We start from the raw sequence: 15,687 nt of genomic DNA, 5'->3' as shown, positions 1-15,687 counted from the left end.
ACTTCTCAAAGCATCTCCGTCGAAGACATGGCTCTGCCACCCTTTTTCGGCCAGGGTCGCCCAGGCCCACCGCCCCCGCAGCCGCCGCCTCCTGCTCCTTTCGGCTGTCCGCCACCGCCGCTGCCCTCCCCGGCTTTCCCGCCTCCTCTCCCCCAGCGGCCCGGCCCTTTTCCGGGGACCTCCGCCCCCTTCCTTCAGCCTCCGCTGGCTCTGCAGCCCCGAGCCTCCGCGGAAGCCTCCCGCGGCGGCGGCGGCGGCGGCGGCGCTGGCGCCTTCTACCCGGTGCCACCACCGCCGCTGCCTCCTCCGCCGCCCCAGTGCCGGCCCTTCCCGGGGACCGACGCCGGCGAGCGACCGCGGCCGCCGCCTCCCGGCCCGGGGCCGCCTTGGAGCTCGCGCTGGCCTGAGGCGCCGCCGCCGCCGGCCGACGTGCTCGGGGATGCGGCCCTCCAGCGCCTGCGCGACCGGCAGTGGCTGGAGGCGGTGTTCGGGACCCCGCGGCGGGCTGGCTGTCCGGTGCCCCAGCGCACGCACGCTGGGCCCAGCCTTGGCGAAGTGCGAGCGCGATTGCGCGGGGCTCTGCGCCTGGTGCGACGGCTGCGCGGCCTGAGCCAGGCCCTGCGCGAGGCCGAAGCCGACGGCGCGGCCTGGGCCTTGTTGTATTCCCAGGTGGGGCCGCTGCGCGCGGAACTGGCCGAGCGGCTACAGCCGTTGACCCAGGCTGCCTATGTGGGCGAGGCGCGGAGGAGGCTGGAGAGGGTCCGGCGCCGCCGGCTGCGGCTTCGCGAGAGGGCCCGGGAACGCGAGGCCGAGCGGGAGGCAGAGGCCGCGCGGGCAGTGGAACGCGAGCAGGAGATTGACCGCTGGAGGGTGAAGTGTGTGCAGGAGGTGGAGGAGAAGAAGCGGGTGAGAGCAGCGGCCGCGCATGGGGGTGGGAGTGGTGGTGGTTGGAACCTGGAGCACCAGGAGGCTTTAAACTTCCATTTCCCAGGGCTAAGGCTCTGTCCTTACGCGCAAAATGAAGCGACAGCTAACCTTCCCACCTCATACCACCATGTTAATTTTGTGTTAATGATGTACACAAAAGTTCAGGTGCACTGTAAAGTCCTGTAAACACAAAGTATAGGATTACACAGTGGCATTGCACGAATGACGGGTCTCCTCTATCCTGCTCCAACATTGTCCACTTACTTTCAAAACCAGTAAGTGTCTAGTTCCTTGTGTCTTGTGCTGCCCTAGGTGATTTTAAGAACACAAAATATAGGCCGGGCGCGGTGGCCCACGCCTGTAATCCCAGCACTTTGGGAGGCTGAGGCGGGTGGATCACGAGGTCAGGAGTTCAAGGCCAGCCTGGCCAAGATGGTGAAACCCCGTCTCTACTAAAAATATAAAAATTAGCCATGCCTGGTAGCGGGCGCCTGAAATCCCAGCTACTCGGGAGGCCGAGACAGGAGAATCGCTTGAACTCGGGAGGTGGAGATTGCAGTAAGCTGAGATCACACCACTGCACTCCAGCCTGGGCGACAGAGCAAGACTGTCTCAAAAAAAATAAATAAAAAGAGAGCTTTGGGACCCTACCTCAAGGAATATATATATACTCTAATTAGCTGATGGGGCAATAGTGATTCCCCGAGGATTCCTTTTTTACAAGTTTCAAACCATGTATCCCCAGGTTCAGCAATAGTGTTTCGGAGCATTTACTATATATACTAGGAGCTGTGCTAAGGTCGTTACATATACCAGATCTTGAATCTTTATAACAGCCTTGAGAAGTAGGAAGTATTATGCTAATTTTACAGGTTAGGAAGTTGAGGCATAGAGAGGTTAACTTGCCAGCGGTCACACAACCAGTTTGTGGCAGTTTCCCATATTTGATCCCAAGTTGTCTAATTCCAAAGCGTGTTGATCTCAGCCTCTTTAGGGCCAGGGTAAAACTGAAAATTGTTCAGATAGTTCTCTAAGGCATTTTCTTTTTTTAAATTTTTTCTTTTTTTATTTTTTTGAGACGGAGTTTTGCTCTTGTTGCCCAGGCTGGAGTGCAATGGCACAATCTAGGCTAACCACAACCTCCACCTCCCGTGTTCAAGCAATTCTCCTGCTTCAGCCTCCTGAGTAGCTAGACTTACAGGCATGCGCCACTACACCCCAGCTAATTGTATATTTTTAGTAGAGACAGGGTTTCTCCATGTTGGTCAGACTGGTCTTGAACTCCTGACCTCAGGTGATCCACCTGCCTCTGCCTCCCAGAGTGCTGGGATTATAGGCATGAGCCACTACACCCGGCAGTCTAAGGCATTTTCATTACCTTTGAGTGCCTCTGGGTTTCCCTTCCCTCCTCCTCATTATTTCTATTATTATTACATTGTAATACATAATGAAATAATTATACAACTCACCATAATGTAGAAACAGTGGGAGCCCTGAGCTTGTTTCCTGCGACTAGACAGTCACATCTGGGAGTGATAGGAGACAGTGACAGATCATCAGGCTTTAGATTCTCCATAAGGAGCCCACAAGCTAGATCCCTCCCATGCGCAGTTCACTTTTTTGTGCTGCTCTGAGCATCTAATGCTCCCGTTGCTGATCTGACAGGAGGCGGAGCTCAGGCGGTAATACAAGCAATGGGGAAGTGGCTGTAAATAGAGATGAAACTTCACTTGCTCACCTGCCTCATCTTTTGCTGTGTGATCTGGTTCCTAACAGGCCATGGACTGGTTTCCATCCTTGACCTGGGGTTTGTTGACCCCTGGCTTAGAGATCTGTGGGAGATCATGTCAGTATAGCGTGGCGTGTGTTAGGAATTCAACTGTAGGTGCTGTAAAAGCCCAAGAAAGGACATCTAATTTACTGAGGGAATGCTTCCCAAATGATGTAATGACACTAAGCTGAGTCTTTTTTTTTTTTTTTTTTTTTGAGACGGAGCCTCACTCTGTCACCCAGGCTGGAGTGCAGTGGCTGAATCTCAGCTCACTGCAAGCTCCGCCTCCCGGGTTCAAGTGATTCTCCTGTGTCAGCCTCCCGAGTAGCTGGGACAACAGGCGCCCACCACCTCGCCCGGCTAGTTTTTTGTATTTTTTAGTAGAGACGGGGTTTCACTGTGTTAGCCAGGATGGTCTCGATCTCCTGACCTCGTGATCCGCCCGTCTCGGCCTCCCAAAGTCCTGGGATTACAGGCTTGAGCCACCGCGCCCGGCCTCTTTTTTTTTTTTGAGACAGAGTCTCGCACTGTTGCCCGGACTGGAGTGCAGTAGTGTGGTCTCGGCTTACTGCAATCTCCGCCTCCCAGGTTCAAGTGATTATCCTGCCTCAGCCTCCTGAGTAGCTGGGATTACCGGCGCACACCCACCACTCCTGGCTATAAGCTGAGTCTTAAAGGAAAAATCAACCAGGTGAAGGTAATAGATGCAGTTCCAGGGAAACAGAGTAATCCAAACAGAGAAGTGAAACAGCTTGGTGTTGGCTGTAGTGGTGGAATTACAGGCACTTATTTGACAGATGGGGGAGAGCACTTTAGTCAGGAGGATTCTCTCCATCACCCACAGTGGGGATTTTTTATTTTATTTATTTTATTTTTTTAAAGAGACAGGGTTAGGGCCGGGCACGGTGGCTCACGCCTGTAATCCCAGCACTTTGGGAGGCCAAGGTGGATGGATCACCTGAGGTCAGGAGTTAGAGACGAGCCTGGCCAACATGGTGAAACCCTGTCTATACTAAAAATACAAAAAATTAGCCAGGTATGGTGGCGGGTGCCTGTAATCCTAGCTACTTGGGAGGCTGAGGCAGGGAATCGCTTGAACCCAGGAGGCAGAGGTTGCAGTGAGCCGAGATCGCGCCATTACACTCCAACCTGGACGACAGACAGACTCCATCTCAAAAAAAAAAAAAAAAAGGGTTGGGGGCGGGTGCGGTGGCTCACGCCTATAATCCTAGCATTTTGGGAGGCTGAGGCAGGCAGATTACTTGAGCCCAGGAGTTCCAGACCAGCCTGGGCAAAATGGAGAAACCTCGTCTCTACAAAAAACAACAATTAACTGGGCATGGTGATGCTGTAATGACACTATTGCACTCCAGCCTGGGCAACAGAATAAGACCCTGTCTCAAAAAAAATACAAAGTTTCACTCTGTTGCCCAGGCTGGAGTGCAGTAGGTTTGTCATAGCCTGTAGCTTTGAACTCCTGGTCTCAAAGTGATCCTCTCGCCTTAGCCTCCTGAGTAGGAATAGCTAGGGACACAAGTTATTATGCCCAGCTTCCATGATGAGGATGTTGGAGACAGAGTCTTAATGAGGAGTGGCTTGAGGAACTGGGGTTGTTTAGTCTGTGTGTGAACTAAGTCAAGAGTAGGATAGCAATCTTTGATATTTGAAAAGCTGTCACGTGGAAGAGATTCCTAGGACTTCAGAGCAGTGGAGCACAAACATAGGTTGTCACTAAGAGACCTTTGTAGAGGTCTCAGCCTTTCCAGCCACATTCCTTATCCTCCCTGGGAATCTGAATCTTCAAGTCTAGGGAGTCTGCATTTTTAACAAGAGTCTAAGCTTAACAAGGTAAGTTGGACACCTGCTCCCTGCACTGCACTTTGAGAAACACTGAGGAAGAAACAAAACCAGTGCTATGTGGAAGATACAGAGAGGAGAGGTTCCTCTTTAAGATGAAGGTTGTACCGTCAGTGGAGGGGGATAACCTCTTAGCTAGAGAGGAGTTGTGCAAGGCCTAGGAAATTGGGATGTAGATTCAGTAGAGTCTCTCTTAACCTGGAAACTGTCTGATCCTTTAAAATCTAACCACTGGGCAGCTATTCTCTGCTCTAAGTTTGTTCCTAATACGAGGTCTCATGGGCTTTGTTTCTCCTCCAGGAGCAGGAACTCAAAGCAGCCGCTGATGGCGTACTATCTGAAGTGAGGAAAAAACAAGCAGATACCAAAAGAATGGTGGACATTCTTCGGGCTTTGGAGAAATTGAGGAAATTGAGGAAAGAGGCTGCAGCAAGGAAAGGTAACTGTGACTTTGCATTTTTTTCCTTGTTCCCTTCCCCTTCTTTAGTGCCTCCCACCCCAAATATTATTGAGGGAAAAATACTTGAAACTTCATGATTTTCACCTTGTAGGGTAGCTGGGAACTTCTGAAGGAGGAAGCCTCAGAAGATGTTTAGCCTTTGGTAGCCCAGGTTGAAAAGAGAGGCAAGTGTGGGAACCCACTGCACTGTCTTCCTGTTGACTTATCATTCCTACCCCGGGCATTTCTGGCCACACTCTTCCTAGTGGGCTTGTCCTGGCTAGTCAACTTTGCCTTGTGCCAAAGTGAAAGCTTTTCACCCTTACTGGGTGCTCCAGAAAGTGTTGAAAACTTGGCATGCTTCTTCAGATACATTTTAAATCTGAATTATTTCTAGTTGAAGAGGTATGAATGATTGGACAGGGCAGGGATTGCAGACTGTGTGGATTTCCCCACCTTCCCTGCATGTAACTGGTCTCTTCTTGCCTCTGGAGGAAGCACCAGACACTATAGCCAGGCAGTTCAAGCTTCTCCACAGAAATTTGTTCCAATCGTGCTGGCTTTCTAGAAGTTACCCAGTTGTGCTTTCCATTTGCCTGTCTGGATCTTAGCTGTTGTCATTCTGTTCATCTGGAGGGCCCTCAGTCCCATCTTCGCCATTTTAGGATCTCACTATTCAAAACCAAATACACGTGCAGCATCCTTCATCCTTCCCTGATCTGGACTGAAGTAACCTCCAGTTACTTCTCACTTGCACCTGCTTTGGACCACATTCTGATTTATTTAGTAGATTGTAGGCCTTTGGTATTCACCAGAGGTATTTGAGAGTGTACAAATTAGCAAATGCCACTCTAACAAATGATTTCCCCTGTGTTGTTTAAAATATAAATGAAAACTGGGATTCTTTTAGACCCTTAAGAAAGTTGTGTTGGAATATGACCATTTTGTATTCACTCAGGCTCATTTGCCAGCTAAGTGATTGGCTTCTGCATACCAGCCTTTAGAGTGGCTAATTCACATCCAGACCTCCATTGTTTGGAAACAGATGTCTCCATTGTGGTACTCTCAGGGCGCTTGTAAATCAGAGGGAAGTTAGCATCTGCTTTGTCTACTCATCTCTCTTTTTCACCAGAAAGCAAAACCTGAGAGCTATTTAATATTCCCTCACCTCCCATCCTCTATGAGGTGAGTGCTCAGTAAACTTCTGCCAAGTAATTTACCAGCATTTCCCAATATTAATCTTCCTCAGTTTGGTCCAAAAGCAGGAGGACATTTTAGGAAAATCATGATCTATAGAAACAAACAGACTTTGTGGCTTTAACTGACTTGAGTGTAAAATGATTTGGTAAGCAGCAGCTGGTTCATGCGTACTGAAAATGAGCAGCTAACTTCTCTCTTCAAGATGTGTGCACCTCCAACTAAGTGCTAAATGATGAGACTGGATGTTTAAGCAGGACCACGTTGTAAATTGTCTTATGGGCCATGCTAGAGTTCTCATTCACACTTAAAGCTGTGGGGAACCACTGAAAGTTTTTAAGTGAAATGATGGCAAAGATCAGTGCCAGTAGAGCAGAGAAAGTTTTGGAGCGTCCAGGAGAGAGAGAGAAGGGCAGAGAGACTGGTAAGGCTATTCGGCACGGATAGTATGGAAGCATAAGCTGAGCGACGTCAGTGTAGGAGAATTGAGAGATAGTGAATAATTCCAATAATTCACAATTATTAGTGAATAATTCTCAAGTCAAAGAATTGAAGATAATGAATAAAGGTATACGTGTATATACCCATGTACGTATAAATAAATAACTTAGGGAACTCAGAGTATAGGAACTAAAGGGAAAAGAAATGACTTCCAGGTTCTAGCCTCACCTACTGAATAAGTGAAGATAGCTTTTTTTTTTCCTTTTTTTTTTTTTAAAAGACAGGGTCTTGCACTGTCACCTAGGCTGAAGTGCAGTGATGCAATCGTAATTCACTACAGCCTTATACTCCCAGGCACAAGCAATCCTCCCTCCTCAGCCTCCTGAGTAGTAGGGACTACAGGTGCACACCACCACACCTGGCTAATTTTTAAATTTTTTGTAGAGATAGGGTTTCACCATGTTGCCCAAGCTGGTCTCGAACTCCTGGGCTCAAGCAATTCTCCCACTTGGCCTCCCAAAGTTGTAGATTACAGGTGTGAGCCACTGTGCCTGACCGATACCATTCTAATGAAGAAGGAAAACAAAGGAGGAGGAACAGGTTTGGGGTTGACAAGTTTAGTTGGGGACCTGTTGAGTTTGAGGTGTGTGTGGTACATCCTGGATAAGAGTTCATTAGCATGTAGCCATGAGTCAAAATGACCTTAAGGAGATTATACAGCATGAGATGAGGGCCAAAAAGACAAAATCATAAGAAATGTCAAAATCAAGGTAGAAGATGAGGAGAGCAAAAAAGAGACTAAGAGAGGTCAGAGAGATGGGAGGAAAAGATAGGCTCCCTGCTTCCTTCTGGAAAGTGGCAAGTGCTTAGAGAGATTGTGTAGTCTTGGTGATATGGTTCGGCTGTGTGCTCACCCAAATCTCATCTTGAATTGTAGCTCCCATAATTCCCACATGTTGTGGGAGGGACCTGGTGTTAGGTAATTGAATCATGGGGACAGGTCACATGCTGTTCTTGTGATCATAAGTCTCATGAGATCTGATGGATTTATAGGGCCGGGCGCGGTGGCTCAAGCCTGTAATCCCAGCACTTTGGGAGGCCGAGACGGGTGGATCACGAGGTCAGGAGATCGAGACCATCCTGGCTAATATGGTGAAACCCCGTCTCTACTAAAAATACAAAAAACTAGCCGGGCGAGGTGGTGGGCGCCTGTAGTCCCAGCTACTCCGGAGGCTGAGGCAGGAGAATGGCGTAAACCCGGGAGGCGGAGCTTGCAGTGAGCTGAGATCCGGCCACTGCACTCCAGCCTGGGCGACAGAGCGAGACTCCGTCTCAAAAAAAAAAAAAAAAAAAAAAAAGAGAAATCCATAGAAAGGAAAAAAGTAACATGCCCAAGAATATGCATTGTATCACTATGGAACAGGACATTTGGAATAACTTTTAGGTGTCCAGGAGTAGGGAACTTGATAAGTATATTCTAGTGCATTGATTTGATGAAATAGGATACAGCCATTAAATAATTACGAAGATTGGAGAAGAATGTACAGAATCAACAGGGAGAAGTGGAAATTACATATATATAACGTAGAACTATATGAAGTTGCTAATACATGGACAAAAAAACCTGAAGAGAACATGGGAAAGTATAAAATGGTTGATTATGGTAATGGGATTAGGGTATTTTTTTTTCTTTCTTGTATCTGGTATTCTTTTTTTTTTTTTTTTTTTTGGAGATAAGAGTCTCGCTCTATCACCCAGGCCAGAGTGCAGTGGCATGTTCTTGGCTCACTGCAGCCTCCACCTCCTGGTTTCAGGCGATACTTCTGGCTTAGCCTCCTGAGTAGCTGGAACTACAGGCATACACCACCATGCCTGGCTAATTTTTTTGTATTTTTAGTGGATACGGGGTTTCACCATGTTGGTCAGGCTGGTCTCGAACTCCTGAGCTCAGGCAATCCACTTGCCTCAGTCTCCCAAAGTGCTAGGTTTACAGGTATGAGCCACCACACCTGGCCCTGTATCTGGTATTGCTAAAATGCATGGGTAATGTATTTTCCTTTAAAATCTTCAAGGACTGACAGGATAGATCACACCCACATCACCCTACATTGATTCACCTAGCAGCTTTCGTATTGTAGGGAAATTATGGTAGTGAGTACAGAATTGCAGTCCACTCAAGTATTCATTAAGTTAAAATCTTTTTTTCTTATGAAACTTTATGAAAAATTTCTCACATGCACAAAAATAGAATACATACTCATCATCATCTATACCATTGTCACACCAAAAAAATTAGCAATAATTCTTTGATATCACCTAATAACCAGACTATTTTCCCAGCTGTGGCTTTAGATACGTTGGCTATACTGTTAGCTGATCTCATAGTTACATCAGGATAATAACCATCCCAGTTTTACTGGGACATGGGGCTTCCAGTGCTACATGCGGGCAAACCAAAACAGTTGGTCAGCCTACTGTCAGCAGCAGACTGCAAGGTCAGTGTGGATGGTTAAGTGTATCTTCCTCCTTATCAAAGTGTGCACTCCCAAAATTCACACTCAGAGTGATGCTGAGGGAATTTCACAAACAATGAAGTTAAGACAAGTTCCTTGGGCCGGGCGCGGTGGCTCAAGCCTGTAATCCCAGCACTTTGGGAGGCCGAGACGGGCGGATCACGAGGTCAGGAGATCGAGACCATCCTGGCTAACACGGTGAAACCCCGTCTCTACTAAAAAATACAAAAATCTAGCCGGGCGAGGTGGCGGGCGCCTGTAGTCCCAGCTGCTCGGGAGGCTGAGGCAGGAGAATGGCGTAAACCCGGGAGGCGGAGCTTGCAGTGAGCTGAGATCCGGCCACTGCAGTCCAGCCTGGGCAACAGAGCGAGACTCCGTCTCAAAAAAAAAAAAGACAAGTTCCTCCCTTTAGTGAGCTCACTGTTTCAAGTGGAGGATTAAGACTATCAGAAATAAACAAAGTGGAGGCCAGGTATGGTGGCTCATGCCTTTAATCCTAGCACTTTGGGAGGCCGAGGCGGCCGGATCACCTGAGGTCGGGAGTTTGAGACCAGCCTGACCAACATGGAGAAACCCTGTCTCTACTAAAAATACAAAAATTAACTAGGTGTGGTGGCACATGCCTGTAATCCCAGCTACTCGGGAGGCTGAGGCAGGAGAATTGTTTGAGCCCAGGAGGCGGAGGTTGCGGTGAGCTGAGATGCGCCATTGCACTCCAGTCTGGGCAACAAGAGTGAAACTCAGTCTCAAAAAAAAAAAAGGAAAAGAAATAAAATCAGAGATTAAGTGGTGTGATCCAGAGGGAGGAGTTGAGAAAGTCAGGGTAGGGTCAGAGTAATTGAATACTCAAAAACATCAAATTGAGCCTTAAAGATTGGATTTCCAAATTTTAATCGATACATACTGTAGGTAGGACTTTGAACCTGCTCATTATAGCACAGATTTTGTGATAAGAAAAAGTGTGTAAAAGGCCATTTGGGCTGGATGCAGTGGCTCACTTTGGGAAGCCAAGCTGGTAGATTGCTTGCGGCCAGGAGTTGGAGATTAGCCTGGGCAACATAGCAAGACCTCATACAAAAACTTTTTTTTTTTTTTTTTGGGAGATAAAGTCTCATTCTGTCACCCAGGTTGGAGTGCAGTGGTGCAATCTCTGCTCACTGCAAGCTCCACCTCCTTCTGCATTCACACCATTCTCCTGCCTCAGCCTCCCGAGTAGCTGGGACTACAGGTACCCGCCACCATGCCCGGCTAATTTTTTGTATTTTTAGTAGAGACAGGGTTTCATCGTGTTAGCCAGGATGGTCTCGATCTCCTGACCTTGTGAGACCTCATATAAAAACTTTACAAATTAGTAGGTAGGGCCAGGCACCAGTGGCTCATGCCTGTAATCCCAGCACTGTGGGAGGCCAAGGCAGGAGGATTGCTTGACCAGGAGTTTAAGACCAGCTTGAGAAACATAGGGAGACCCTGTCTCTACAAAGATAAAAATAAATTGGCTAGATGTGGTGGCACATGCCTGTAGTCCCAGCTACTTGGGAGGCTGAGGTGGGAAGATCTCTTGGTCCCAGGAGGTCGAGGCTGCAGTGAGTCGTGATCATGCTACTGCACTCCAGCCTGGGCAACAGAGTGAGACCGTGTCTCAAAAAAAAAAAGAAAAAAGAAAAAGCCATGCATGGTGGTGCACACCTGTAGTTGTAGCTACTTGGGAAGCCAAGGTGGGAGGATTGCTTGAGCCCAGGAGTTTGAAGTTGCAGTGAGCTATGATCACACCACTTGTACTCCAGCCTAGGTGATAGAGTGAGGCCTGGTCTCAATAAATAAATAAATAAAATGCCAATTTGTTCTTTCTGCCCAGGGGTTTGTCCTCCAGCCTCAGCAGATGAGACTTTTGAGCACCATCTTCAGCGACTGAGAAAACTCATTAAAAAGCGCTCTGAACTATATGAAGCTGAAGAGAGAGCCCTCAGAGTTATGCTGGAAGGAGAACAAGAGGAAGAGAGGAAAAGAGAATTAGAAAAGAAACAAAGAAAAGAAAAAGAGAAAATTTTACTTCAGAAACGTGAAATTGAGTCCAAGTTGTTTGGGGATCCAGGTATGTTGCTCTATAACCAGTGGAGAAAATGAAAATACTAGATTGACAGCTCTTCTTATCATGGGTGAACTCAAGCTAAGAGGTAGTAGGCAGCAAATGACACCTTCCAGATTTGCAGTTCTATGTCATAGAACCCATGGATACAGATAAACACATTTGCTCATTCTGTCATAATCATAGGCTCAGTCACCTTGCCTTGAGAAATACATTGTGGATATCAAGCATGATAACATGGTATTGTGCTTTTCTCTTTCAGACGAGTTCCCACTTGCTCACCTCTTGGAGCCTTTCCGACAATATTACCTCCAAGCTGAGCACTCCCTACCAGCGCTCATCCAGATCAGGTCAGAGGGGCAGGCTCTCCATGTTGTCTTTCCCTTAGGTAGCAAGAAGCACTTGAAGAAGTGCTTACATTGTTTAGGTTTATTACTGTCTTTTTTTTAAGTTCCATAGGGAACTTAAAAAAAATTATGGGTTTATAATGTTTCCATATTCAAGGATGCTGCATACATGTTGTTTAGTCCTCATTAATCCTTGAGAAGTTGATGTCCCTATTTTTATAGGTGAAGAAACAAACTCAGGTTGTGACTTGCTGTATTATCTCATGTTATAGATATTATAGCTGTTACATTGATTTAAAGCATTGGTTTCCTTTTCCAAATTATCTTCGGGTGCTAACCAGATCCAGGAAAAAGAAACCCTCCACTATGTACTTGCCTGTGGAGACGGTTTAAGACCCATGCTGACTTCTGAGCTCTTACAGGTCAAAGCCCAGAAACTTGGGAACAAGGAGGCACATCTGAATCTGCAGTTCTTAAGGAGCTAGGCAGAGTTTTCAGCTCTCTGGGTCTCCCTTTCCTCACCTATAAAATGAAGACAGTGGACTAGACTGTGGACTTCAAACTTGAGCAGAAGCACTCTTCCAAAATGCAGTCTTTGAGGAAACACTATGTAAGATAAATGGAATGAATGGGTTCCCGAGGCAGTATAAATCTGTTGTTGCCTAGAAGCACTTTGTTGTTTCTAGACTCCCATAAACATTTGCTTGGGGCCTAGGGGTTTTCAAAGTGTGATTTGAAAATCACTGAACTAAATGATCTCAGATGTCCCTTCTAAAACCTCAGCTGTTTGTGATTCTCATGAAAGAATGCTCTTTAGCATATCAAGTTTATGTTCTAGGAAAAGTTTATTTTTTGCTAATATACAAGTTTTAGCTTTTAAACATAAGTACAGTTGATTCTCATTTTTCATGACAGCTATATTCTCTAAAGTCACTGCAAACACTGATTTCAGAATACTGAACATCACTCCTAACGGAAACACAGGGTTAGGTAGATTCCTGGGAGCCTCTGGTCACAATGTTTTTGTCAGCTGATGAATACCTTGTTGTATGTGTGTTTGTGTTAAAGACACCTTATTTAATATATGTTGTTGATTTACTAACATTGAACTCACGACTAATAGTACTCTACCTCATGCCTAAATGAAGCTTACCTAACACACTTTCTCCACAAAGCACATCACAGCCTTCTTGCCGTTAGGAACACTACACTTAGGGCCATTTTAAACAGTAAAGTCGTCAGTAAAAAGCGCAAAAATATGGAAAATGTGGCACTAAATAGAGAAAAGAACCCATTTATATTAATAGTATGCGCTGAAAACAAGAAGGCAGACTAAGTATTGCCTTCTTTGATCTCACCTGGGAACAGTTCATTTTCATAACTCAGATTTTTTTGCCACTCTGTGTGTCTACGAGTATCCATGAAAGAGCTACAAGTGATGATTTAGGGGCTGCAAATAAATTTTAGTTAGTAGGCACATATGCAAATACAGAATCTGTAAATAATGAGGATTGACTTTATTATTAGGTTATCCATAAGGCTATAAGTTCTTCAGAGTTTTTTCTCCTTTTATGTGTACATTTAAGAAATGTAGTCATTTTCTTGATTCCTAGAAATCAAGTTCTGTAATAGGTTAGTATATCAGTCATTTGAAAGCTAAGTCTTAGAATATGTAGTTGCTGAACATCTTATTTGAAATAAAACAGAAATAAATAGTTGTTCTATAATGTTCTTATTAAGGCATGATTGGGATCAGTACCTGGTGCCATCCGATCATCCCAAAGGCAACTTCGTTCCCCAAGGATGGGTCCTTCCCCCGCTCCCCAGCAACGACATCTGGGCAACTGCTGTTAAGCTGCATTAGTAAGGATGCTCCAGGAGTGTGGTCCAGCCAACGCTCTTTCCAGCTCTAAATATTAGCGATGGTGCCATCTTTTGCTGTAGACTAAACTGCAACTTCTGAATTCCATGTGGCATTCCCCTACCCTGAAGTTACGCTTTCCTTCTGTGCTCTATGCTGGCCAGAGGTGCCTCTTAAATCAGATTAATGTGGTTCTTCAAGAAAGGACTTAGGTGAACTGAGCTTTTTACCACAGGCAGTGAATGACCTGGGTTCACCAAATTTGCCTCTGTTTTGAGGGGCTTGGTCCAGAGTGACTAATTTACTCTAACTTCCTTGTGTGTTGAAGGGTAAGTACACTCAAACACTGAATACAGGTGTGCAATGGGTAGATTTCACAGCCCTTCCACTAATAGTGAGTGTGAAGGCAAGCTTGATGCAAAACCTCCTGACCTTTCCTACCTGAAGAGCCCTTTGACTTCTAGGAAGAAAGGTCAAAAACATGTTACTTCTAGGAAGAAAGGTCAAAAACATGTTATCTTCAGTTTTGTTAATCCCAGTTTTGGTGCAGCTTGGGAGGCTGCTAATTAGGAAGATGGCAGTGACTGTAGGCTGGGTTGCCAGAAAATATGGTGGCCTAGTCTTATTATTTCAGGTGGGGTACTTAGAAAACCTGAAGAATACCCAAATTGGATTGTGTTTTAATGGACAATGGCTATATTTTTTCCATGTTAGAAGGATCCTAATGAAAGCACCTGTTATTTTTAAGTTTCTAAGGGTCTAGTTGTTCAGAATCCCCAAGGATATTTCCTTAACCTCACCCAGTCACATTGTAGGAGCCAGTGTAGCTGTGGAATTATCTTAGGAACTCAAGCTTCTAAAACTAGCCATGTAGTCAAATCTGGGGGAAAAGCAAATACAAATAATAAAATATATTTTTTATATTCATTAATAAATGCTGTTGTGCTTGGAGATGATCACTCATATAACGTGTCATTTTTTTGGTTCTGTTTTGATTTAGTTTTTGCCAATTATTTTGTTATATTTCCAAAAAACTAAATAAAAATCATTTTATTTTTTAGTTTGTGCCTTTGCTGCCAATTTGTTGCCTTCCAAATCACTTAGCACACACTTTCACATTGATGAAACGTGTTTTCATTCAAAAATTCAAATTTATTAAGCAGGCATTTGTTACAGGAATGTGAATCTTAAACGTCAAACTTTATCTGTAAAATCCACGTCTGGATTGGTAAAGATACCGTCAATTTTGGAAATAATGTTAGTGTACTGTAGTTGGAAGCTTTTGGGTGCGAGATACTAATGCCTTTGTCCCTTTTCTGTTGTTTAATTTGCATTAATTTATACATTATATAGACTTAACAGATAGGGAATGAGAGCCACATGTCTCCAAAATTTATGTCTACGTTTATAAATCCTAAAATCTGATATGATTACCCTCGTAGAACTCCACAATCCTGTGTGCCTTTTTGTTAGATATCTCCACCATTTGCTCTCTGATGAGATGCAGGAAGAGTAGAAATAAGGTGAATTGTACAATGTGTGTTTGGTGTCTGGACAGCCTTGCCACTAAGACATCTGCTGTGAGGACAGGGAATGTGCTACAGGGACTCAGGAAAACTCAGGCAGCAGAACCCAAGAAGGTGGCATTTAGCCACAGATGGAGAAAAAAAAAGTCCCTTTTCCTTTTGGCCCTTGCAAGGTTTTAATAGAGTGAGCAGGCCGGGTGTGGTGACTCACACCTGTAATCCCAGCACTTTGGGAGGCCGAGGCAGGTGGATCACCTGAGGTCAGGAGTTGAAGACCTGCCTGGCCAACATGGTGAAATCCCATCTCTACTAAAAATACAAAAATTAGCCAGGTATGATGGCAGGCGCCTGTAATCCCAGCTACTTGGGAGGCTGAGGCAGGAAAACCACTTGAAGCCAGGAGGCGGAGGTTGCAGTGAGCTGAGATCACACCATTGTACTCCAGCCTGGGCAACAGAGCGAGACTCTGTCTCAAAACAAAATTTTTTTTAAAAAGTTGTTTGGTATTTATTTGTAAGATTTTCCTGGTTTATTACCTGTGTAGTGGTGGTGGCAGCAGTCACTGGTTGTTTCAGGTTTAGAGAGACTCATGGTAGTGTCTTTAATGAACTGTACTTCCAAGAATATGAGCAGTGTTACTGTAATCTTATCCCACAGTCTTTTTTTTTTTTTTTTTTACTTGGGAAAATTTCAAATACATTAAAAAATAAAGAGAATAGTAC

The 15,687-nt window shown here is 45.5% G+C and overlaps 1 protein-coding gene across 1 annotated transcript; it reads left to right on the top strand.

Moving 5' to 3' along the window:
• Nucleotides 1-14,499, top strand: PDCD7 (programmed cell death 7). The gene is made up of 5 exons (XM_015142475.3): nt 1-906; nt 4,856-4,994; nt 11,001-11,237; nt 11,494-11,581; nt 13,319-14,499. Exons 1-5 carry the CDS (start codon nt 28-30, stop codon nt 13,440-13,442), a joined length of 1,467 nt encoding a protein of 488 aa, XP_014997961.2. The 5' UTR covers nt 1-27; the 3' UTR covers nt 13,443-14,499.
• Nucleotides 14,500-15,687: the final 1,188 nt, after the last annotated feature.

The sequence above is a fragment of the Macaca mulatta genome, chromosome 7, assembly GCF_049350105.2.
Source record: "Macaca mulatta isolate MMU2019108-1 chromosome 7, T2T-MMU8v2.0, whole genome shotgun sequence".
Lineage (NCBI taxonomy): Eukaryota > Metazoa > Chordata > Mammalia > Primates > Cercopithecidae > Macaca > Macaca mulatta.
Note: the sequence above shows the minus strand (reverse complement) of the source record. Positions and strands in the feature narration are given on the sequence as shown.